This window comes from Sorex fumeus, unplaced genomic scaffold (assembly GCF_029834395.1).
Source record: "Sorex fumeus unplaced genomic scaffold, SorFum_2.1 ptg000063l, whole genome shotgun sequence".
Taxonomy (NCBI): Eukaryota; Metazoa; Chordata; class Mammalia; order Eulipotyphla; family Soricidae; genus Sorex; species Sorex fumeus.
The window spans coordinates 46545753-46569358 of record NW_026606120.1 but is presented as its reverse complement, the minus strand read 5'-3'; the positions used below and the strand labels follow the sequence as shown (position 1 = coordinate 46569358).

At 46.7% G+C, this 23606-nt stretch overlaps 1 protein-coding gene across 1 annotated transcript in view; it reads left to right on the top strand.

Annotated features, from left to right (window-relative positions):
• Positions 1–20239: 20239 nt before the first annotated feature.
• VPS53 (VPS53 subunit of GARP complex) overlaps positions 20240–23606 on the top strand; it is a 158434-nt gene continuing 155067 nt past the window's right edge. Inside the window, exon 1 of the mRNA XM_056126892.1 lies at positions 20240–20370. Within this exon, the coding sequence (XP_055982867.1) occupies positions 20284–20370 (87 nt within the window). The 5' untranslated portion in view covers positions 20240–20283. The remainder of the gene's footprint in view (positions 20371–23606) is intronic.

Sequence of the window (23606 nt, the reverse complement as noted above, 5' to 3'; positions counted from 1 at the left end):
CCCTCCACCCCCGCCCGCCCGCCCGGCCCGGCCCGGCCCGCCGCCGCCGCTCCGGCCGCCGCGGGGCGCTGGCCCGGAGCCCGCAGCGCCAGCCTCCGCGTGACCGGGCGGGCGGCCGCGATAGGCGCGGGCCGGCCGGCCGGGGCGGGGTCTGGCGGCCGCCGCCCCCGGGCCGCGAGGCTCCCCGGCTTCCCCCGCCGGCGAGGGGCCGCGGGACCGAGCCGCTGCCCCCTTGGCTCCCGAGAGCGCCCGCGCTGCGCCCCGACACTCCCGAGCGGCCGCGGGCCGGCGGCAGGCGCGGGCAGGGCCGCGGCTCCCGGGGGCTTCTGTTCCGTCACCGCGGTCCCCCCCGGGGGAGGGGGCCCGCACCTGCCCCCGGCCCTCTCTCCCCTCCCCCTCCCCCCGGCCGGGGGCGCAGGGGACGGCGGGCTGGGGGCTCTGGGGTGGGTCCCCGAGAAAGGCAGGTCGGAGATGCGCCGGCCGAGCCCGGGCACCCGGGGAGGCGAGGACCGTGCGGTGGGCATCCCTCTGGGGGAGGAAGGAAAGGGCGGGCTTGGGGTGGCCGGCGGCCAGCCCCGCTTATCGACCGACTGAGCAAACACTCCCGAGTCCAAGTGTGAGGCTTGGGGAAATGGTCTTTCCGTGTCCCGCCAAGGGCTGCCGGTCCGGTCCAGCCGAGGGGCTGCTCCCCCAAGCCCTCCGATCCCGCCACCCAGCAGGGCGGGCAGTTCCTCTCCATCTACATATCGAGGCGGAATATCAAATCTGCAGCCTTTCTGTGGTGCGGCTGCTTGGTTTTGGGTCGAGATACTATCCAGGCCTAGTGACTGTTTTTGTTGTTGACAACGTGTCTTTATCTGAAGGCTCCCGGGCCAGGTCCCCACACTTGAAAGGCTTGGAATTGATCTCCTTTTCGCTCTGTACCAATCATGGGGCGCTCCAGTCTCACTGCCTTCTCTCCTCCTGGCCCTGCCAAAGCTTTACTCTGCCTTGGTCGGTACCATTCTCAGCTAACGAACGGTTCACTTAGGTCTCCTGCAACTGTGTCAAGCCCTGCCCTGCAAAACGCGGACAAAAGTCCTGTTAAGAGGACTCTGGGGCTGCCTTAGGAGGGGCTGAACAAACTTCTTTAAAACTCTTCCAGCTCTAAATTCTTTTATTTACTTATTATTATTATTATTATTATTATTATTATTTTGGATGTTGGGGCACACGCACTCAGGGCTTACTCCTGGCTCTGTGTTCAGGGGTCACTAGGTGACCATACGGGATGCCAGGGATTGAACCCCTGGACTGGCCACCTACAAGGCAAGTGTCTTAGCTGCTGTACTCTGGCTCTGGCACCCCCAGCGCTAAATTATTTCAATTCTGTGATTTTCATAAGGTAACAGATGACTTCTATTTGATGCCAATTAAAATTTCTCTATCACTGACAGTTTCTGGTGTAAAAACAGAGCTTTGAAATATCTTTCTACTTGTTCATGGAAGGGCTTTAACCAACATTAAGGTAGCAGAAGTTTCTTCCACTTAAGTTGAGCCTCTAACTCCCAAATTCACTACCAACATAATGCTGAGATGAGACAGACACTTCAGCTGGTACCAATGTATCAACAAATGCAAAGTGTTGTTCACATTTGCATGTGGACAAAGGACCGCTATGTGTAAATTTCCATTCTCTGGAGAAGGAAAAATCCTTGGGTTTGGAAAATTGGTTCAACAGCAGAGCATGTGCCTTGTACCATCCCTGATACACACATACTGATACACACATACACACATACTGATCACTGCAGCACCACAAAGGGTGATCTCTGGTGCTGTTGCGAGCACCACAGCTAAAGCCTATAACTCCCAAACCCACCCTCAGAGTACCACAACTGTGTGGTACTGCAACCAAATGTGTGATTCCATTTATCAATGTAACAAGAAGAGGAAAGGAAGAGGGGGAAACCAGAAATGGTGTGCACTCCACACTCTACTCCCCATCACCCAATTGTCCCAGGCACTTCCAGCTCCAGCTTAGCCAAAGGTTGAGGTTATAAATCCTCCCTGCCTCTCTCCACAAATTAGAAACAGGCACCCAGGAAACAATTTATGGCCTCCAGAGGAAGCTGTTTTTATAGCTCTGAAGGAGTCTATGAAATAACAACAAAACAACAGATGCTTCATGTACTTAAAAAAAAAAAAGCATGTAAAATTTGTTTCCAAAATCAGGTTCCTGATGTCACCAGAATGTTTAAGTTGAATCACCAGAAAACCAACAAGCATAAACATGAGCCCTGGCTTTTTAAGCAACCAAACCCCTGGGGCAAATGATAAAGTCAAATTAAAAGCACCCAGTTCTCCCCCCCCCCCCCAACTTCTACTCATCCTTTAAACATTTCCTCCTCCAGGTTTCAATCCACCTGTCTCTTCTAGGCAGATTTATAAGTTTATTCTCTAAACTGCCTTGGCAAACAGGTAGTGAACATGTTGCTAGGTATCTGTATGTATGTTCCCCCACCACATTGTTAGTTTTTTTTCTTCTTTTTTTTTGGTTACACTCAGCAATGCACAGGGGTTACTCCTGGCTCTGCACGCAGGAATTACTCCTGGCGGTGCTCGGGGGACCATATGGAATGCTGGGAATTGAACCCGGGTCGGCCGCCACGTGCAAGGCAAATGCCCTACCCGCTGCGCTATCTCTCCAGCCCCACACTGTTCGCTCTTTGAAACACAGCTGGTTCTTTTCATTTTGTTTCACAATTTAGGCCTGACATGGTGTGAATGCTTAAGATGTCTGATGCTTTTTAGGTTGGATGGCTTTTGCTTCATGGACACAGCTGGTGGTGCTCAGGAGCTACTCCTGGTTTAGTGGCTGAGGTCACCCTCGTGGTGGCTGAGGAACCTGAATGCAAAGCATGCACTTCAGCCACAGATTCTGGACCACATTGCCAGGGGCCAGCCCAGGTGCTGCTGGGGGACCATATGCGATGCCAGAGATTCGAACCAGTGTCGCGACCACTATAGCTGTGTACAAGCAGTGCCTTATCTCTGATCCCCTAATGCTTTTTTAATTTTTTATTTTAAAAGTATTACTATTATTATTATTGTAACTAAGTTTACATGTTTATAATAGTTCCTAATACTTTTTATTTTTTGGTTTTGGGGCCATGCCACTAAGGGTGCTCAGGGTTTACTACTGTCTCTATATACAGGGATCACTCTTTTTTTTTTTTTATTTTATTAGTGAAACACCATGAGGTACAGTTGTAGACTTACAAACTTTCTTTTTTTTAAAATTTTTTAAAAATTTATTTATTTATTGAATCACTGTGGGAAAAGTTACAGAGCTTTCAGGTTTAGGTTTCAGTCATGTAAATATCAAACACATTTTCAGGGATCACTCTTAGCAAGCTTAGGAGACCATACAGAGTGCCAGGGATGGGATCTGGGTTGACCTGATGCAAGGCAAGCACCCTACCTGCTGTACTAGCTCTCTGGTCCCTTCTAATGTGTTTTAAAGCCAATGTTTACTGAGAACTTACTATGTGCCAGACACTGTATCAAATATTTCACATGGATTATCACACTGGATTCTTACACACACACACAAAAAGAAATCCATTGTCCTCAATGCATATGTGAACAAAATGAGTCCTTTAGACATTAAAAAAAAATTGTCCAAGGTTATAAGGCCAGAGAGATAGTACAGTGGTTAAGGTGCTTGCCTTATATGTGGCATACCGGGGTTCGATCCTCAGCATGCCATATGGTTCCCCTAGCACTGCCAGGAGTGATTCCTGAATGCAGAGTGAGGAGTAACCCCTGAGCATTGTTGGGTGTGGCCCCAACCCCTCTACCCCCAAATTGTCCAAAATTACAAAGCTAGTGGGACGGCTGGAATTTGAGCTTAGTACTTTGTGATTTCAAGATTAATGTGCTTAATGAATGTACTGCCTTTAAACTAGACAAGCAAGGAATACTTTTCACAAGATAGTTTCTGATTAATAACCATTGCTCCTAATTGTTTACTCACAAATAAGTGGGGTGGAGTTTATGGGTTCTGGTGCTATTATTAACACCCTTTTATATTCATTTTCAACTATAAATTTTCAAAGCACTTTCATGTATATTATCTCACTTGCATCTGAAAATAAGCCAGTACATGAACATATTATTTTCATTTATAGATAACGAAGCTTAGGTACTGAAGGGTACATTGACTCACCACTCCACAAAGTGGGAAGGCTCCAGCTGGAACCGAGGGCACCTAGTTTGTGTTCCAAGGAGATTTCAGTTACTTCCTGCTGAAGTTGGGATTTAAGGACTTTTGTTTCGGGGACATCCCTAACTGTGCTCAGGGCTTACTCCTCACTCTGTGCTCAGGGATCACTCCTGGTGGGGCCCGGGGAACCATGTGAGGTGTTAGGGATTGAACCTGGGTCAGATATAAGCAAAGCAAGAGCCTTACCTGCTGTGTTGTATCTCCAGCCCTTAAGGTCTTTTTTTTTCTTTAGGGGTAGGAGGCATGCCCAGTTGTGCTCAGGGCTTACTCTTGGCTCTGCACTCAGGAGTGACTCCTGAGTGATTCCCGGATTCACTGGAGGGGCTAGGGACCATATGCTTTGTTGGAGTTCAAACCCAGGTCAACTGCAGGCTAGCCAAGAGCCTACAGTGCTATACTATTGCTCCGGCACAATGACAGTTTTAATTATGCTTCTTGTGTGGATTCCAGGAGTGAAGTCAGGATTACTAGATATCAAAATAACACTCAGTTCCCAACTCAATTGCACCCCTTGAATGGGAACTTATAAAGCTGCCAATTTGAGGGGTTGGAGAGATAGCTGAATGAGTTGAGCATATCCTGTGCATGCTGGAGGCAAAGGTTCAAACCCCAGTCTCACAGTGTCCCCAGCAACCCCTGAGCACTGAGCCAGGAGTAGTTCTCTCCCTCACCCCCCAACAGCCCTAGTGTCATTGAGTGTGGGCCCCAACAAATCACAAAGTCTTCAGTTTGGTAGGGCAGGGGCACCCAGGTCAGCTGCATGCCAGGCAAATGCTCTACCACCTCTGGCCCTTTTAAAAACTTTTTAAGCTAATTCGTTAAGATATGTGATATAGAGCCGAGAGATAGTACAAGGGGTAAGGCACTTGCCTTGCATGTAATTAATTCTAGTTTAATTTCTGGCACTATATATGGTTCCCTGAGAACCAACAGGAATGATTCCTGAGCATAGCCAAGTGAAGCTCAAAAAAAAAAAAAAAAAGAAAAGAAAAAAGAAAAAGTCAAAATAAGGCTGCTATTCTTAAAGATTTTTTCTGCCTAGCCAGAAAAAAGCATCCTATCCTCCTCCTTCGAAAAAAAAAAAAACTTCAGAGACTCATATAGGAAATATCTTTATAACGGGCTTGAGAACAGAAAGAGAACCTGTTGGCTTCGTTCATTCATCAGTTAGAAAAACTAGAGGAGAAAAGGAAGCTAGTCTAAAACAAAAGGTCCTCTGTTCAGAACTGCATTTCATTTCTGCATTAGGCAGGGCATAGAGAGCAGGAAGGAGGGCCAGAAACTGGAAGTGATGGGAACAGACACCAGAGAAAGATACAGCGCAGGAAGGCCTATTGGAAAACAGACACAGAGAATAAAAGACCAGGACACACCCTCAGGAAAACAGGGAGATACAGAAACCCAGAGATTGGAATTTGCAATTATTAAATAAGAGGCCAAGGCCTGGAGGCCAGAGAAGAGAAATGAGCCACAGGAAGGGAAAGAAAGTAATAGCCTTTTGAGACTCTCAATTCCTCTGTTACAGCATCAACAGAAGCCCTATTGCAATTGAAGATCAATGCCCAAACCAGGAGACAACCTGCTGTTAGGACCGGGCATGCCCAAGAGGCTAATCTCTTCTTTCTACGACACTTTGTGTCCAAAGGAGTGGGGCTGAGAATAGGACAATGTACAAGGTGCTTGCCTTGCATGCAACCATCCAGCTCAATCCCCAGCACCAATTATGGGCTCCAGAGCCCTGCCAAGAGTGATCCTTGAGGACAGAGCCAGGAGTAAGCCCTGAGCACTGCCAATTGTGGCCCCAAAATTGAGAACCAAAAAGAACATCAATGTGACTTATTTTTTTTTTTTTTTGGCTTTTTTGCTTTTTGGGTCAGACCCGGCAATGAACAGGGGTTACTCCTGGCTCATGCACTCAGGAATTACTCCTGGCGGTATGTGGGGGACCATATGGGATGCTGGGAATCGAACTGGGGTTGGCTGCATGCAAGGCAAACGCCCTACCCACTGTGCTATCGCTCCAGCCCCAAATGTGACCTTACTCTGAATCTGCTCCCCTTTAGACCACACATCTCAGTCTGTCCAGACTGCTGTCTGCAGTGGTGGCATACGACACTGGGGTTAGGATTAGAGGGCCTAGTTTCCGGGCCTTACTCTACCACGTCCATGTATGACACAGAGGAAATGATCTGACTTCCAGGTAAGATGAGTTAGAGATGAGTTCCTCTACCTACTTGACAGTGTGGCCTTAAGAATTAAATGAGGGGTCTTGAGTTACAGTCCATCATGTAGGACACTTGCCTTACTTGCAGCCGACCTGGGTTCAATCTCTGGCACTCCGTATGGTCCTCTGGGCACTGCCAGGAGTGAGTCCTGAGCACCACCAGATGTGTCTAAAAACAAACAAACAAAAAATTCAGTTCCTTCCTTGCTAACACTTAATAACTGTCCTTAAGGTGGGCATTAGGAGGACAGAGTGACAGTGCAGGGGTTAAGGCACCTGTTGTGCATATGATGTGCCCTGGTTCGAGCCTTGACTCTACATGGTTCCCTGAACTACTATCAAATGCGGCCCTGGATGTGTGGCCCTGAAAACCCCCAAGCACTGCCAGAGTGGCTCAGGTCATCCCCAGACCACAGCAGTTCAGCACTGAACCACTGGCCTGTGGGGCCAAAAATTGCTGGGATAATACCCAAAGGGAGAGAGAGAGTAAAAGGAATGTGCCTGCCACAGAGGGGGGTGGGAGGGATACTGGTAACACTGGTGGTGGAGAATGGGCACTGGTGGAGAGTTGGGTACTTGGTCATTGTATGACTGAAATGTAAGCATGAAAGTTTGTAAATCTCATCGTGATTCATAAAAAAAAAAAAGAAAAGTTGCTGGGAGAGGCCTCCAGGCCTCCTGAGTACCACTTGGGAAACTCCATAATCCCCCAAGCTGGGCATTATGATATCTATAGAAACAAAAGCTGTATTTTATACAGATGAAGCTTGATTAATGCAACATAAACTATGGGCTGGAGCGATAGCACAGCGGTAGGGTGTTTGCCTTGCACACAGCCAGCCCGGCTGAGCTGGGTGCAATTCCTCCACCCCTCTCGGAGAGCCTGGCAAGCTATCGAGAGTATCTCACCGGCTGCAAAGCCTGGCAAGCTACCCTTGAGGTATTCAATAGGCCAGACAAGGTAACAAGTCTCAAAATGGAGCCGTTACTGGGCCTGCTGGAGCAAATTGATGAACAAAGGGAGGACAGTGTTGGTTGTTGTTAAACTATTAACATGGTAGCACCACACATTAACATAGTATCAGCACACCAGCTAGCTCTGTTTTGTATGTCTGGTGGTTTGTTAGCTGGGGATGCCACCAGGGCAATGCTGGGGGAGGGGCGTGCAGTGCCAGTCATGGAATGCGGGGCCCGGCACACAGGTTCTACCCCTTTGAGCCACTTCCTTGGCCCCAATACATTTCAACATAGTAACTTCACATGTTAATGAATTATTATGTTTTTAATTCTGTGGCCACACCTGGTGGTGCTCAGGGTTTACTCCTCACTCTGAACCCAAAGATCACTCCTGGGTGCCAGAGTTTGAACCTGGGTCAGTCAAATGCAAGGTAAGCACCTTACCCGCTGTACTATCTTTCTGGCCCCTTAAAATATTAATATAAACAAAAATTATGCAGGCACTTAGCACTTGTTTATAAGACGAAGGGAAAGGCATCCTTTGCAAAAAGCTAAATCTGCAGTGTCTTTTACAATGCATACCCAATTCCAGGGCTGGAGCAATAGCACAGCAGGCAGGGCATTTGCCTTGCACATGCCTGATTGGGGTTCGATTCCTCTGCCCCTCTCGGAGAGCCCGGCAAGCTACTGAGAGTATTCCGTCTGCACAGTAGAGCCTGGAAAGCTACCCATGATGTATTCCATATGCCAAAAACAGTACCAACAAGTCTCACAATGGAGACGTTACTGGTGCCCGTTCAAGCAAATCAATGAACAACGGGAGGACAGTGCTACAGTGCTACCCAATTCCAGATTTAATTACCTCTCAACAAAATTGTAGGTAAACAGCTAAATGGCCAGAAATGAAAACACCGAGGAAACTGACTAGGTGCTACAAGGATTTGACTGACGTCTCCAATCATTACTGAACTGCTAAAAAGACCTGAGGAACTACTGAGTTAGGAGCTGAGATATACTGGCTGAGCCAATTTCTACAAAGCTAGGTAACCTAATGGTGCTGCCTCACTTAGGTCTTACAAGACTAGAAGATTTTAAAGAATATTAGAGGACACGAAGGATGAGCACTTGCTAATCAAACTTCTGCCACTTTTCAACTCCTATGTGTTCAAAATCCATGTTTACTTACACAGCAGTTCTGGCTGGATTGGCTTTTTTTTTTTTTCATACCCAGCAGTGCTCAGGGGTTACTCCTGGCTCTGCACTCAGGAATGACTCCTGGCGATGCCCGGGGACCATATGGGATGGAGGGGATCGAACCCAGGTTGTCCACATGCAAGGCAAATGCCCAACCCACTGTATAAAATATAGCTTTTGTTTCTATAGATATCATAATGCCCAGCTTGGGGGATTATGGAGTTTCCCAAGTGGTACTGCACTATTGCTCCAGTCCCATGGATTGGCTTGTTTTTATATGTTTTCTGTGTATTTCTGGCTTCAGAGATTGAACTGCAGGCCTCACAAAAAAGCAAAGTTTTGTTGTGGTTGTTGCTGTTGTTTGGTGTGTGTGTGTGGGGGGGGGAGCTACTCATCATCGATTATAAGCACGTTCTGTGCTTTCTGCTGAGCTATAGCACCAGCTCCATTACAATGAATCCTTGGCAAGCACATCTAATTCCTGAGATGCAGAGGAATGTAAGAAAATCACAGAAGCCATTTGCCGCCCCCCCAGATCATGTCCATCCAGAACTTGAGACATCTTATTTGGACACGGAGTATGTGTGGGCCTAACTAAGGTACAGATGGCAGGGAGTCCAGACTGGACTAGGGTAAACCTGAAATCCAAGTGACAGTATTCTTATAAAAGATAAGGAGGAGGGGCTGGAGCGATGGCACAGCGGGTAGGGCGTTTGCCTTGCACGCAGCCAACATGGTCGACCCAGGTTCGATTCCCAGCATCCCATATGGTCCCCCGAGCATCGCCAGGAGCAATTCCTGAGTGCATGAGCCAGGAGTAACCCCTCAGCATCGCAGGGTGTGACCCAAAAAGAAAAAAAAAAGATAAGGAGGGAGGCACAGAGAAGGTGATGTGAAAATGAAGAGGCTGAAATATTGAGTTTATAAGTTAAGAACACTAGCAGCCACCAGAAACTAAGAAAGAGGCATGGAATGAGTACTATAGTGGGTAAGGCTCTTTTGCCTTGCACACAACCAGCCTGGGTTCCATTCCTGGCACCTAATATGGAGTAATCCCTGAGCACATCCTGAGTAGGCCCTATCTCTGAGTAGGCCCGAGGATTGCTGGGTCTAGCCCCAAAACAAACAACTGCTATAAATAAGTATATCTATGAAACACAAAAAGGACAATAAAGGTTTTATAAGTAAATGTTTAAAAGACTATTAAGATTTATTGCATATAAATATAAAAGGATATAGTCAGCTTTTCTTTGCTGGAAGAAGTGTAAATATGCATTGCAAGGGTCCAGTATTAATAGTAAAAAAGAAAGAGAGAAATAATTAAAATACCCAAATCAGGTAATAAAATATTTTATGATATGTTTGGGCTGGAGCGATAGCACAGCGGGTAGGGCGTTTGCCTTGCATGCGGCCATGGCTGACCCAAGTTCGATTCCTCCGCCCTTCTCGGAGAGCCCGGCAAGCTACCGAGAGTATGTCAGCCGCACGGCAAAGCCTGGCAAGCTCCCCGTGACGTATTGGATATGCCAAACACAGTAACAAGTCTCACAATGTTACTGGGCCCACTCAAGCAAAATCGATGAACGACAGGAGGACAGGAGAGTAATGATATGTTTAGATTTGTTCAAATTATTGAATACTACATAGCTATAAAAGGGGAAACCTAAACATGAAGAAAGCTCTCCTTTCTCTCTCTCTCTCTCTCTCTATATATATATATATATATATGTGTGTGTGTGTGTGTGTGTGTGTTTTAAAATTTTTTTGAGGGGGATTGGGCCACATTTTTCAGTGCTCATGTTGGAACTAATGTTGGCTCTGAGCTCAGGAATAACTCCTGGAGGTGCTTAGGGGATCACACTGCCAGGGACTGAACTGGGGCTGGTCTTAACCCCTGTACTGTTTTTCCAGTTCCAGAATATCTTTATTTGTAAACCAGTGATACTTGAAAGACCATAAGGTGCCCAGAATCAAATCTGGGGCTCCCACATGCAAAGCATGCACTCTAGTCCTTTTAGCTCTCTCCTCAGCTTGAATTAAAGAAATCTGATGAAGAAAATCACATTGTATTGAAACATATGTGAAAGGTTTTATCTATCATCTATATTATATATGAGGAATAGCATGGTGGCTTAGCGTGCTCATAGTTCATATTCCTGTAGCCTCAAGTGCAGAGTAGCATCCTGGCAGCTCTGCTGTCTGTGACCCTCAATACTGTAAGTAGTTTCTGCCTGCAACACAGCCAAATGTGTATTCCTACCACAAAAAAGAGGTGTGACACCTGCTGAGTTCCATGGCTACAAAGAAGTGTGTGTGTCAGGAGTCGACCCTGGCAAGCATGTGTCTGAGCACCACAGTCAAACTTTTGGGATCACCATTTTGAAAACAGTGTCACATAAGCGCTTCGGAATGCATGTTTTCCCTGCTGGAACAGGATCTAGCTGAGAGAGGTAAGAGAAACTTTAAAAGCAAAAGCATTGGGCAAGGGGGCTGGAGAGATAGCACAGTGGGTAGGGCATTTGCCTTGCACGAGGTCGACCTAGGTTTGATTCCCAGCATCCTACATGGACCCCTGAGCACCGCCAGGACTAATTCCTGAGTGCAGAGCCAAGAGTAACCCCTGTGCATTGCCGGGTGTGACCCAAAAGGGAAAAAAAAAAAGAAAAAGAAAGCACTGGGCAAGAACATAACAAAGAGAATACTAATTGGAAGATCACGTCTCCTCTCCCTGCTGACCTCCCTTTCTCAAAGGTCATGGTGAAGGACCAGGAAAATGGCACCAAGGGCTGGAACATACGCTTTGTACATGGGAGCCCTCGGTTCAGTCCCTGGTACCACAGGGACTCTGGCATCATGAGAAACAGCCCCCACTGTTGGGCTGGGAATAGCCACTGAAGAACTGCCAGGTGTGGCCACAAACAAAAAGACCACAATGAGGAGTAAGAAATAACATATGAAAAAATAACATATATTAAGTTGAGCATGAAGTACAATGCACATGCACGTATTGTGCTGGTTACTAAAACCATTGATTATTAGTGTCATGGATAATGACATTTGCCCATAAAATGCTAAATTCAACAAAGAGATCTGCTTAGGCCAGGGCAGTGAGGGTAAATCAATTGAGAATATATAAATTGAGAATGAACAAAGTGAAAGCTTTCACAGGCAATCTAAGACTGGCACTAGCAGGAGAAACCCAAATACAGGTGTAAGAAATTTGGATGGGGTTGAAGAGATGGGGTTAAGGCAATTGCCATGAATACAGGTGACCCAGGTTCAATCCCTGGCATCTCATAGCGTTGCCCTAGAACAGCAAGAGTGATCCCTGAGCATAGAGTTAAGAGTAAGCTCTGAGCAGGGCTGGAGCAATAGCACAGCAGGTAGGGCATTTGCCTTGCACGCAGCCAACCTGGGTTCGATTTCCAGCATCCCATATGGTCCCTCGAGCACCACCAGGAGTAATTCCTGAGTGAAGAGCCAGGAGTAACCCCTGTGCATCGCTGGGTGTGACCCAAAAAGAAAAAAGAAAAAAGTGTAAGCTCTGAGCATAGCTGGGCATGGCGCCCAAACCATAAATACTCCCCTTTTTATTCTTTCTTTATTTTTTTTTTTTCACTTAGAGCTAGGGGAGGGATCAAAGCTCAGATGGTTGATGGTCCCAGGTTTTTTTCTTTTTCTTTCTTTCTTTTTTTTTATTTTTTGGCTTTTTGGGTCACAACTGGCGATGCACAGGGGTTACTCCTGGCTCTGCACTCAGGAATTACTCCTGGCGGTAGCTCAGGGGACCATATGGGATGCTGGGAACCGAATCCGGGTCGGCGGCCTGCAAGGCAAACACCCTACCCGCTGTGCTATCACTTCAGCCCCCACTCCCAGGATTTTTTCACTTAGGGCTAGGACAGGGCTCGGAGCTCAGATGGTCCCAGATGAACCCTGGCATCACATGGCCTCCTAGCAGCACAACAGCCTGAGGCCCTAGCACTGAACTGCCAACACAGCTGATCAAGTATTGCCAGGAGTGGCCCCCAGACCCTCTAAGCACTCCTTAGGAGACCCCAAATAACAATTTTTTTCTTGCTTTCTCATGGAGATCTAAAAAAAATGCTTAGCTGGGCAAGATATTCTTGGGTGGTGGAAAAAGGATATCACTTGCATATCAGTGATTGCAAAATTGGAAGAACGAGAATCACACCTCTAATACAAATATTATGTGTGGGAGGGTTGTTCAGAAGATTTTATGTTTAGCATGAGGAGGATGGGCTAAAAAAAATTCAATGGCATCCTCCCTTCTTATAAAATGTGCAGATGTGGGCTGGAGAGAAAGTACAGGCGGTAGAGCATTTGCCTTGCATGCAGCTGACCCAGGTTTCATCCCCAGCACTACATATGGTCCCTTGAATCCCACCAGGAGTGATCCCTAGATGTGCTCAGGTGTGGCCTCTCGAACCAAAACCAAACACACAATAACGTAACATGTGCAAAGGTTATTTTCCTAGGAAAATGATTTTATATAGTTCTTTACCTTCTCTAAGGGATCCAAAATTAAAAAAGGATGAGGGGCTGGAAAGATGGCTCAATGTCTGGAGCACATACTTTGCATGCAGAACTGGGTTCAATCCTAGGCACTCTGTAGTCCCCAGAGCACCATTAGGAATGACCATCTAACACCAAACCAAGAGTAGCTCTGGGATATGACAGGTGTGAGTCAAAAGAAAAAACAAACAATCAAAAAAACCAAAGCAACCCCCTTCCCACAAAAAACCCAAGAAAAACATAAACCCAAGACCAAAGATAAACTACTGATGCAGACCAGATAAAAAGTAGTAGCTGAAAAGCGAACCCAGGGAATTAGAACTCAGCAGGAAGAAATGAAACCAATGAAATAAGGAAATGGGGTAGTAGATACAATGAATCAAAAGAGCTACATTATAACCAACATGCTAGTTAAATAAGTGTCCCTTTGATAAAAGTTTTCATATTTATTATATTGCATACTACTTGCACAATTGGGCTTGTCATTTTGTTCTAGCTAATGAAGACTTTGTTGAGAAATGAGGAAATTACTGAATATGTACCTGATGGGATAAGGTTTTAATGTCAAACCATCTGGGAACAAGCATGCATGCACGACTAAATGCCTGAGTGGTGACCGTGGGAACCGGGGAGCTGCTGAAGCGAGCTGGAGATTATGATCAGCTGAGCAAGAATGGGCATGCACAGAGAACCAGAGTACCAATCAAAACAAAACTGGGCGTCCGGGATATGGGAACACGCAGAACCTTCTGAATGTCAGTCAAGAATGCTAATGCCCAGGTTGCATGGAAAATGGGGGAACGGAAGGACAGCAAATGAATCTGTTGGCGTGAAAAGACCTAGGCCGAGGACAGTATGTAAAGGAGCACCAAGGAAACAGCTTGAACAATATTTCATGTAGAAGGTCAACTATATTCCAACCATAATCCTCCACCACAAGATGGCCTGAGAGTTTTGGACATAATAGGATATAAGTGTGGATGTAAGTGTATAGGATATAATAGGATTTAAATGTGATTGGATTGTGAGTTCTAAGGGGGTATTTTGAAATTTGCAGGGGCAGAGTCTGGTTTTTACAAGGTTGGGAGAACAGGCCATGCTGTGGCATTTGGTGGACAGGGAGCAGGACCATCCTGCAAAACTTTGCAGTAAGGTGCACAAAAATTCCAGTCCCTTCCCTCCCTCTCTTCCTCTCTCCCTCTCTTCCTCGCTCCCTCCATCCATCCTTCCCTCCCTTCCTCTCTCCTTCCTTCCTTCCTTCCTTCCTTCCTTCCTTCCTTCCTTCCTTCCTTCCTCCCCCCCTTCCTCCTGTCTCTCCCTTCCCTTCCCTTCCCTTCCCTTCCCTTCCCTTCCCTTCCCTTCCCTTCCCTTCCCTTCCCTTCCCTTCCTTTTTCTTCTTCCCTTCCCTTTCCTCCTTTATTTATTTAGTTGGTTTTTTGGGTCACACCTGGCTGTGCTCAGAGTTCACTCCTGGCTCTGAGCTCAGGGATCACATCTAGCAGAGCTCAGGAGACCATATACAGTGCTGGGGAACCAAACCCAGATTGTCCCTGTGGAAGGCAATCAAACGACCTGCTGTACTATCTCTCCAGTCCTGAAGTCCATCTCTTTAAGAGAAGGTGGTGATGGAGAGGAAAGCTTTAATTGGATAGAGACATTATCTTGAACTTACAAAATATTATATTCTGTACAATGTCTACTTATAGCTACTTATATCATAGTTCAGCTGCTTCAGAAACAATGACACCAGTTGTTAATATATGACAGGATCTTGGAGACTAAGAGTGAGAAATAGTCAAGGATGTGGAATTTAGAGGGATATCGGATTTCTCTCACAAAGGCTATTTAAAAACTGGATTGGGCTGCAGTAATACTACAGTGGATAGGGGGCTTGTCTTGCATGTGGACAACCTGGGTCCAATTCCTGATGCTCCGTATAGTCCCCATCACCCCAAAGAGGGGGATCCCTGAATGCAGAGCAATGAATAAGCCCTGAGCACTGCCAGGTGTGGCCCATGAAAACCAAAACCAAACCAAAAACTGTGTAATATTTGCAACTTATAATTTTTTGGCACAGTGAGAAACAGTAGCAAAATTCCTCACTGGAAACCACTTAATTTTCCATTTTATTCTGATGTTATTTTCAGAGCTGTACCCCAAACTCCATAAAGTTTGTTGTGCTGACTCCTCTACCAATCTACTGTTTTCTCACACCAAAGAATAGAGTCTCTGAGAGTTGAGGGTTTTAAGTATTGGAGATGGAATTTCAATGCTCATTTGATAAAACTGCAAGGCAGAGAGGTGCAGTATGATAACAAGGCACCCCTAAAACTTACTCATACTTATTATTAGATCATTGTTACCTTAATTTTATTTTATTTTAAAATATAACTTTTAATTTATTTTTTAACTGAAGGCACAGTGATCCACAAAGTTATTCATGATCGAGTTTTGGGCATACAATGTTCTAACCCCATTTCCCTCAATGGTGCCCACTTCCTTCCACCAACATCCCCAGTTTCCCTTCCACTCCTCATCCTGCCTCATTATTAAAAAAAGAAAAAAAATGTTTTCTACAAGAAATGAGAGAAGAGATCAAGAGATACAAACTCCAAGCCACATACACACAAATTAAGAGGTAATGTACAAGGGCACTATAACCATGAATACAGGGCAAACTTGGAAATTGGTAAGAAAAGATGGTACATGAATTGATCATGATGCTCAAATTGCTACATATATAAATGTTGAATCAGCAGTGCTCAGGGTCTGGGGATCAAACCGGGGGTGGCTGCATGTAAGTGCCTTAGTCTCTGTACTGTCTTTCTGCCCCTTATACTTCAATTTTTAATATTTTCTATAACATTTTGTCATCAACACTATGTTGTCCCCACAGCACAACAGAAAACTGCTTTCAGAAATCATTTATTCCTTGTAAGAATATCACATGCTTCTATTTTCAATCCCAAATTTCTCACATCTATAAACTTCCACATTTTATTTATCTTGAACGTGTGCAATCTGTTTTTCCAGGTTTCCTCCTTGCATTACAGCTATTTTCCTCTTTTGCTTATATAAACAAATCAGTCTAGACTATAACTACTTAATAACCTAGTATCCACCTGTCTCTTTTCTATCTTCCTATGTGTTTTGTTCGTTTGTTTGTTTGTTTGACCTCCCAAGCAGTGATCTTGAGGGCCAGTGATATTTGGTCCACAAGGTTATATGGTTCAATATTCAGTTAACAAGATTATATGGTTTGGGGGCTGGAGCTATAGCACAGCAGGTAGGGTGTTTGCCTTGCACTCAGTCAATCCCGGTTCAATTCCCAGCATCCCATATGGTCCCCAAACCACCGCCAGGAGTAATTCCTGAGTGCAGAGCCAGGAGTAACCCCTGTGCATTGTCAGGTGTGATCAAAAAAGAAAAAAAAAAAAAGATCATATGGTTTGATTCGAGGATTCGAGGATTTGATGCTGCTCTAGTCTTGAGGTGCTGGAGACCACCAAGACCACCCTAACAGCACTCTGGGGGGAAATACAAAATATACAGAGATGGGGAATGAGTCAGGGTATTGCACATGCAAAGCATGTGTGCCTAACTTCTGCACTACCTCCATGATCTTCTTCCTACACTATTTTCTTTTGGAGGGAGAGGGAGGGTTTGGACCACACATGGTGATGCTCAGGGCTTACTCCTAGCTCTGCACTCAGGAATCACTCCTGGTGATGCTCAGGGGACCATATGGGATGTCGGGGATCAAACCAAGCACCCTACCCACTGTCCTTTCTCTCAGCCCTGGACACTACCTGGTATAGCCCCAAACCCAAACAAACGAATAAACAAACAAAAAGCCTCTGGGCTGGGGATATAGTTCAGTGGTAGAGAACATGCCTTGCATATATGAGGAACCGTGTTCAATTCCTAGCAACCAACAAAACAACACAAACAACAATGGAACTATGAAAAACCAGGATTCTTGCACTACTGCTGGTAGTGTGCAATCTATATTTTAGCCATTTACACCCAATAAACAATATAGCCATTTTTGAAAACAATTTATTAATTTCTAACAAGGTAAAGGTAAAGGTAAAGGCCCTCCCGTTGATCATCGATTTGCTCGAGCGGGCCCAGTAACATCTCCATTGGAGACTTTGTTGTTACTGTGTCTGGCATATCGAATACTCTCGGTAGCTTGCCGGGCTCTCCGAGAGGGGCGGAGGAATCGAACTCGGGTCGACCATGTTGGCTGCGTGCAAGGCAAACGCCCTACCCTCTGTGCTATTGCTCCAGCACAAACTTAGCATTCAACCTAGCAATCCTATCATTAGTTTTTGCCCAAGTGAAAGAAAAGTGCATGGGGCCATAAAGTGAGCCAACACATTTGCCATGTAAGTGGCCAACCCAGGTTCAACTCCCAGTATCTCATATGCTTCCCCGAGCTTCGCCAGGAGTAATACCTAGAGCACAGAACCAGGAGTAAGCACTGAACACTGCCAGAAATGGCTCCAAAATATATAAATCACTGTATCACTGTCATTTCATTATTCATCAATTTGCTCGAGCGGGCACTGATAGCATCTGCATTTGTCCCAGCCCTGAGATTTTAGCAGCCTCTCCTTACTCGTCCTTCCCAACGGTGGCGCATTGGGGGCTCTTTCAGGGTCAGGGGAATGAGACACATCATTGTTACTGTTTTTGGCATATCGAATATGCTCTGGGAACTTGCCAGGTTCTGCCCTGAGGGCAGGATACTCTTGGTAGCTTGCTGGGTTCTCCGAGGAGAATTAGACTATTAGAGGTTGCACGGCCGCATTTGCATTTCCGGGAAAATTTATAAAGAAAAAAGAGAAATACACGTTTATGCAAGAAGTTAGGGAATATAGTTCGATGGTAGAGCACATGAACTTGTCCTCTGGCACCACAAGAAACACAGCGAAACCACCCTCAATTCTGCATAGGAATGTTTACAGTAACTTCAGTCATAACTTTCCCAAACTGCAAACAACCTAAATGTCCTCCAGCCAGGAAATGGATGAACAAATTATGATATTTTCATAAAATCAAAAGCACACAAGAAGATATGAACAAGCAGTAAGATGGAGAAATCAAAAGTACATTATGACAAATGAAAGACAAAATCAAAAGGAGATATACGATTCCATTTATATGATATTCTGAAAAAGTCAAATGATAGGGCAGAAATCAGGTTGCCAGGGGTTGGGAGCAGGGCATGAGGAAATCTGCAAGGATAATAGCACTGTCCTAGGCCTGATGGATGTCCTAGGCCTTACAGGACTACAGGCACTTGTCAAAACTTAAAGCGTAACCAACTAAAAGGGTGCATTTCCTCTGTGTAAATTATTATGATTATTGTTATTGGGCCATACCTGGCAGTGCTCCAGGACTGCTTTTGGCACTGTGCTCAGGGGTCATTTCTGGCTGTGCTCTGTGATGCTGGATATTGAACTGATGTCCCTTACCTGCAAGCAAAGTACCTTACCCACTGAAATATACCTCTGGACCCTTAAATTCTTCCTTTAAAATGTAAATTATTTCTTAATGTAACAAAAATAATTGGAGATAAGAGGCATTGCTACCCCCCTTTTTAAAAAAAGGGCATTTACATAAAAATACTAAGCACTCATTGTAGACATTTGAGGAAAATGTACAATTTCACCCCCTGCAGGAAAGTTGTATTTCATTGTATCTATTTATTGTTTTCTTTATTCCCTGTCTTTATTTTTATAGGCACAAAGCACATATTCAAACTGGGATCACTTTTATTTTCTGACATATGCTATGTATATATTTCGTGTCATTACATTTCAAAATCATGATTTTATGAGTTAACATTCTACTGTTGAGCTAACTTATATTTTAACTAATATTTTAAACTTTCCTTCATTGTTGCAAATTACATTGCTCCTAGTTTTTTCTCTTTCCCTTTTTGGGTCACACCCTGTGATGCTCAGGGGTTACTCCTGGCTCTGCACTCAGGAATTACTCGAATTACTCCGGGGAACATAAGAGATGCGGAAGATGGAACCCGGGTCAGCTGCACGCAAGGAAAACGGCCCTACCCACTGTACTATCACTAGGGCCCCCCTAATCTTTTTCTTTATTACCACTTGGGTTAAAAAAAAAAAAAAGACACCCAACTCGGTGGGACTCTCCCATCTTGGAGTTTCACAATATTTAACTGGTAAAGCAACTCTTCTTTTGGCTGCAATTCTTTTAGTGTTTAAAGAGCCTGGAGGGAAAGTGGTTCCACAGGGCGATCTGGCCTCTTTATCCATAAGGACAGGCCACCCTAACATTACCAGTAGGACTGGCTTGCATTTGCATAACCCTCTGGATACTCCATCTCACCACTTTCATACGGGTTAAGGAGAGCAGATGCAGTAACTAGTGCACGAGCGCACACCTCGCCAGCGGAGGAAAGGGACTAAGGGCTCGAGCTAGCCCAGGTCACAGCAGATAAATACTGTCCAGCGCCTGGGCACTGGCTCACGGGGGCCATACGCGGCCGTGCGCAGGGAGCATCGCTCCTGGCGGCTCTCTGGGAAACCTTAGGGGTGCTGGACAAGGAGGGCCCGCACCTTCCCCGCTGCCCTGGCTCGGGGGCTCCGCGTAAGGGCCGCCGCAGACACGGCGGGAAAACTGTCCAGTGGCTCCGCGCCCGGGGACGGGATGCGCTGTCCCATCCTTCACAGTGCCCTGGGCACCCCCACTTACCCGCTGGGCTCATTTCTGCCCCGGTGGCAGGGGGGACACTACTGCCACGGGCCCGGGGTCGAGGCGTGGCCGTGCGCCGCGCTGGCCGCTCCCCGCGCCTGCCGGGGGTCCCGCGGGGGCGAGCAGGCGCTGCCATCCCGGGCCGAGGAAGCTCGGCGCGGCCGGGCGCCCAGTCGCGGGCACCCAGAGGTCAGTCCTCCGGCATCCCAGAGTGCCCCGGGCCCCGGAAGTGCCGGCCTCCCGGAAGTGCCCGGCGGCCGACGGCGCCGCGCTGCTGCGACGCGGGGCTGGGCGTGCGGGGGCTCGGCTGACGGCGGCGGGTGGGGGTCGGGCCCGAGGGGGCCGGGCGCGGGGGCCCGCGGGCGGCATGATGGAGGAGGAGGAGCTGGAGTTCGTGGAGGAGCTGGAAGCCGTGCTGCAGCTCACGCCCGAGGTGCAGCTGGCCATCGAGCAGGTGAGCGCCGGGACCGGAGCCCGCGGTGGGGGCTGGGCGCCGCCGGGACCGGGCGAAAGGGGGAGGGGGAGGAGGAGGAGGAGGAGGAGGAGGAGGAGGAGGAGGAGGAGGAGGGAGGAAGGGGTCCCAGCCGAGCGCCACCGTTAGTCTAGGCCGGGGTCGTCCTTGGACCCTTCGGAAGGGATGAGCCTCGAGGAAGGGACCTCATGGACCTCAGGGTTTGCGACCTGCGATTTGGGGGTGATGGGAAGCGGTTCATCACCAGTCTTGCAAAGGTGGCAGCGTCCTCCGCTAGACCCTTCTGTAGTGGCCTGGAATTGCGGGGCTGCCAGCTTGGGATTTCTGAAGCGGAGGACGGAGAGAGGCGTGGAAAACGGATCCGCCCCCCTCCCCCGCCCCTTTTATTTTCCGGTTTTGAATTTACCCGATTTCCAGTACCGGTAAATGGTTTCTTGCATAGATCGTTCCACCACCGCACGCACTTCTCTCCACCAAGGTCCCGGAGGTCCTGGTCCTCCCCCTCTCCACAGATCTCAGTTCTGCATGAGGTGACATGTCACTGTTCGTGGACCAGCTCTCCAGTTCCATTGCCTTTGCCATTTGTTGCTGTCTCGTTGTGTATCTTTAGGTCCCACCTATGAGAGAGATCATTCCGTGTTTGGCCTTTTCCTTCGGACTCACTTCACTCTGCATGGTATCCTCTAGTTCCATCCATGTGGGGGCAAATTGCATGATTTTGTCCTTGTTTAGAGCTGCTAAGTATTTATGTATATGTCATATACTAATATACACAGTTTATATTATCGGTCACAGCCTCTTGATTCACTCATCTGTGGTTGCTCATTTGGGTTTTCATATCTTGGCTATTGTAGTATGTGCTGCAGTGGACATAGGTGTGCATATATCCTTTTGAATGGTGCCAAGAAATGGGATTGCTGGGTCACATAGAATTATGGAAGTTCTTCTATTCTTCTCCTTTTTTTTTTTAAATCTCCATTTTGCTTTCCATAGAGGTTTAACTATATGAGTTTCTCACCAACAGTGAATGAGGGTTCGTTTCTCCCCACATCCCCACCAACATTGGCCATTTTCAAACTTTTTATTTATTTATTTATTTTTGCTTTTTGGGTCACACCCGGTTATGCATAGGGGTTACCCCTGGTTCATGCACTCAGGAATTACTCCTGGCAGTGCTCAGGAGACCATATGGGATGCTGGGATTTGAACCTGGGTCGGCCACATGCAAGGCAAACACCCTACCCACTGTGCTATCGCCCCAGTCCCTCAAACTTTCTAATGGTGCTATTCCCATTGGCATGAGGTGACATGTCACTGTTGTTTTGACTTGCATTTCCTGAATAATAGATGATAATGAATATTTTCTCATACGTCTTTAGGGATGTGTCTGCTCCTCTCCTCTCCCCATCTTTGGATGGGGCTCTTGGATTTTTTTGTGTTGAGATTTGTGAGTACTTTATAGACCTTGGATATTAGTCCTTTATCTGATGTATTGTGTGCAGTTTTTTAAATCTGTTTTTGGGCCTCACCTGGCAATGTTCAGTGCTTACTCCTGGCTCTGCACTCAGGGCTGGGGGAACCATACGGGATGCCAGGGATCAAACCTGGGTTGGCCGCATCAAGGCAAATACCCTCCCCTCTGTACTATCATTCCAGCCCCTATGTGCAAATATTTTCTTCCATTCAGTAGGATTTTATTACAGCTTGAATTGCTTTTGCTGTGCAGAGCTTTTTAATTTGATGTAGTCCCGCTTATTTTAATTTTTGTTGTCTTTGCCTCTGCAGACATCTAAAATGACTCCTTTCTCACACATTAAATATTTGGGGGTAAAAAAATATTTGGGGGTTCCTACAGCAGATTATTTTGGTTTAGGTTGGAGAATATTCCCAGGAGACCTCGCTACTGGAAAGGACTCCTTAGTTGATTGAATTTTCTCTCTTGCTCTCTTTCTCTTTATTTTTCCTTTTGTGGTCACACCTGTAATGCACAGGGGTTACTCCTGGCCCTGCACTCGGGAGTTTCTCCTGGTGGTGCTTGGGAGACCATATGGGATACTGAGGATTGAACTTGGGTCGGCTCCATGCAAGGCAAATGCCCTATCACTCCAGCCCAATTGAATTCTCTTTGAAAGTAGTAAACTTTTTAGGGGTAATGATATAAGAAATAGTGATTTTGATTCTTCTATGAGGTGCTGCTGCTGATAGAGGGAGAAAATCTTCCTTCAAGGAATTAGGCTGGAAATCTGCTTTAAGAAAGGGAGGTTTATGCCACATTTAAGGACCAGCGGCTGATTGTCTTTGTTTGGGGCCTCATGTTGTGGTGTTCAGGGACTCCTTCTGGCTCTATCTTCAGGGGTCACTGCTGCCAGTCGTGCCTGGGGGACCAGGTGTTGCTGGGTTGAACCTGGGCCTCCTGCATGCAAAGCATGTGCTCAGCTTCTTGAGCTAATTTCTCCTGCTGCGGACAGTTATTTTGATGGGAAGAGGGTGCATTGGGCCATACCCACTGGTGTTCAGGGGCTTTGTCTTTCCTGATGGTGGTCTGGTGACCATATACAGCAGAGATTAAATGGGGGGTCATTCGTGAGCAGGGCACATGCCTGAACTCCATACCATCTCTCTGGCCCACCTAGATAGGTTTTTGAAGTTAAACAGTAGTGGTAGTAGCAATAATAAATAGTTATTAGGCATTGATACTTACTGTGGACTTGCTGTGTACTAATTTGTATTCTATTTATAGAATTATGAATGTGTTTTTCTTTTTTCTTTTTCTTTCTGCATGGGTGGGGAGACAGTGGAGATGCGTGCCTGTGCTCAGGACTTCCTCCTGGCTCTATACAAAGGGATAACTCCTGGAGGGACTTGGGGGACCATATGCAGTGAGAGGGTCCGTCTTACCTGGTCTACTATCTCTGTGGCCCTGGATTCATTTTACTTTTCTTTTTTGGTGTGTGGGGGCGGGGGGCACACCTGACAATGCTTAGGGCTTATTCCTGGCTCTTCCCTCTGGAATCACTCCCTGGATGTGTTTGGGGGACCATTTGTGGTGCCAGGGATCAAACCCAGGCTGGCCTTGTGCAAGACAAATGCCCTGGACACTCTACTATTGCTTAGGCACTGCATGTGTTTTTCTAAGAATGTTTTCTAAGAACACTGACCCAGACAAAGCGCCTTTGGCACGTGGTCAACGACTTGTGCAAGACTACTGGTCAGTGGTT